The 709-nt window shown below is 61.8% G+C and overlaps 1 protein-coding gene across 1 annotated transcript in view; it reads right to left on the bottom strand.

Annotated features, from left to right (window-relative positions):
- Positions 1–709, bottom strand: part of CCDC27 (coiled-coil domain containing 27) — a 16,465-nt gene that overhangs the window by 11,474 nt on the left and 4,282 nt on the right. Inside the window, exon 2 of the mRNA XM_019658431.1 lies at positions 495–667. Within this exon, the coding sequence (XP_019513976.1) occupies positions 495–667 (173 nt within the window). The remainder of the gene's footprint in view (positions 1–494; positions 668–709) is intronic.

Below are 709 nucleotides of genomic sequence, written 5' to 3' on the forward strand. Positions count from 1 at the left end.
GCTCCTGTCCTCAGGGCTGCCATGCTGCTTGAGGTCGCTCTGGTGGGGCGGGACAAAGGAGACAGTTACAGAGAGAAAGGCCCCGATGGTGAGGACCTTGTCACGTGTGCCGAGGGCGCGTTCTGTCCCCTCTCCCTGCACACGGTGAGCTTGCTGACGGCCATGTAGCTGGTGGAGCCCAGATGACACATCCCTATGGGAAGCCCTAGGGGCCGGGATGGGGGCCACCTGAGCCTTCCCTTCCTAATTTCTCTTCTCCCCACTTTGCTCCTAGTGAAGACCCCCTATGGAAGGCTGAGGGCCAAGGGCGCCCCTTCTCTCACGGGCTCCGGGTCCTCTCCACTCTTTGCACCCCCAGAACCAACCTGTCTGACTCATCACCACACTTGTTCACCTGTTTGGAGGGCTCTCCCAGCTGACCCCCCCACACACACCACCACCACCAGCCTTTCAAGCAGGAGAGGCACGCCGTCCAAGGCCTCCCCAGCCCGTACCATCCTCCTGTAGTACCCGTTGACAGCCTCAGCCGGGCCGGTGAGGGAGAGCTGGTTTGGGCACAGTTTCAGCTTTGGGGCTTGGCCTCCCCGGTCGGCCACACTGCGGAGCGCCATCAGGCCCTTGTCCATCAAGCTGGGCAGCAGATTCGGCTTCTGCGGCCTCCTGGTCCCTAGAGGCAACATCAGAAGAGGGGGATAAAGGACCAAGGTTT

This window comes from Hipposideros armiger, unplaced genomic scaffold (genome assembly GCF_001890085.2).
Source record: "Hipposideros armiger isolate ML-2016 unplaced genomic scaffold, ASM189008v1 scaffold_284, whole genome shotgun sequence".
In the NCBI taxonomy this organism is placed as follows: domain Eukaryota; kingdom Metazoa; phylum Chordata; class Mammalia; order Chiroptera; family Hipposideridae; genus Hipposideros; species Hipposideros armiger.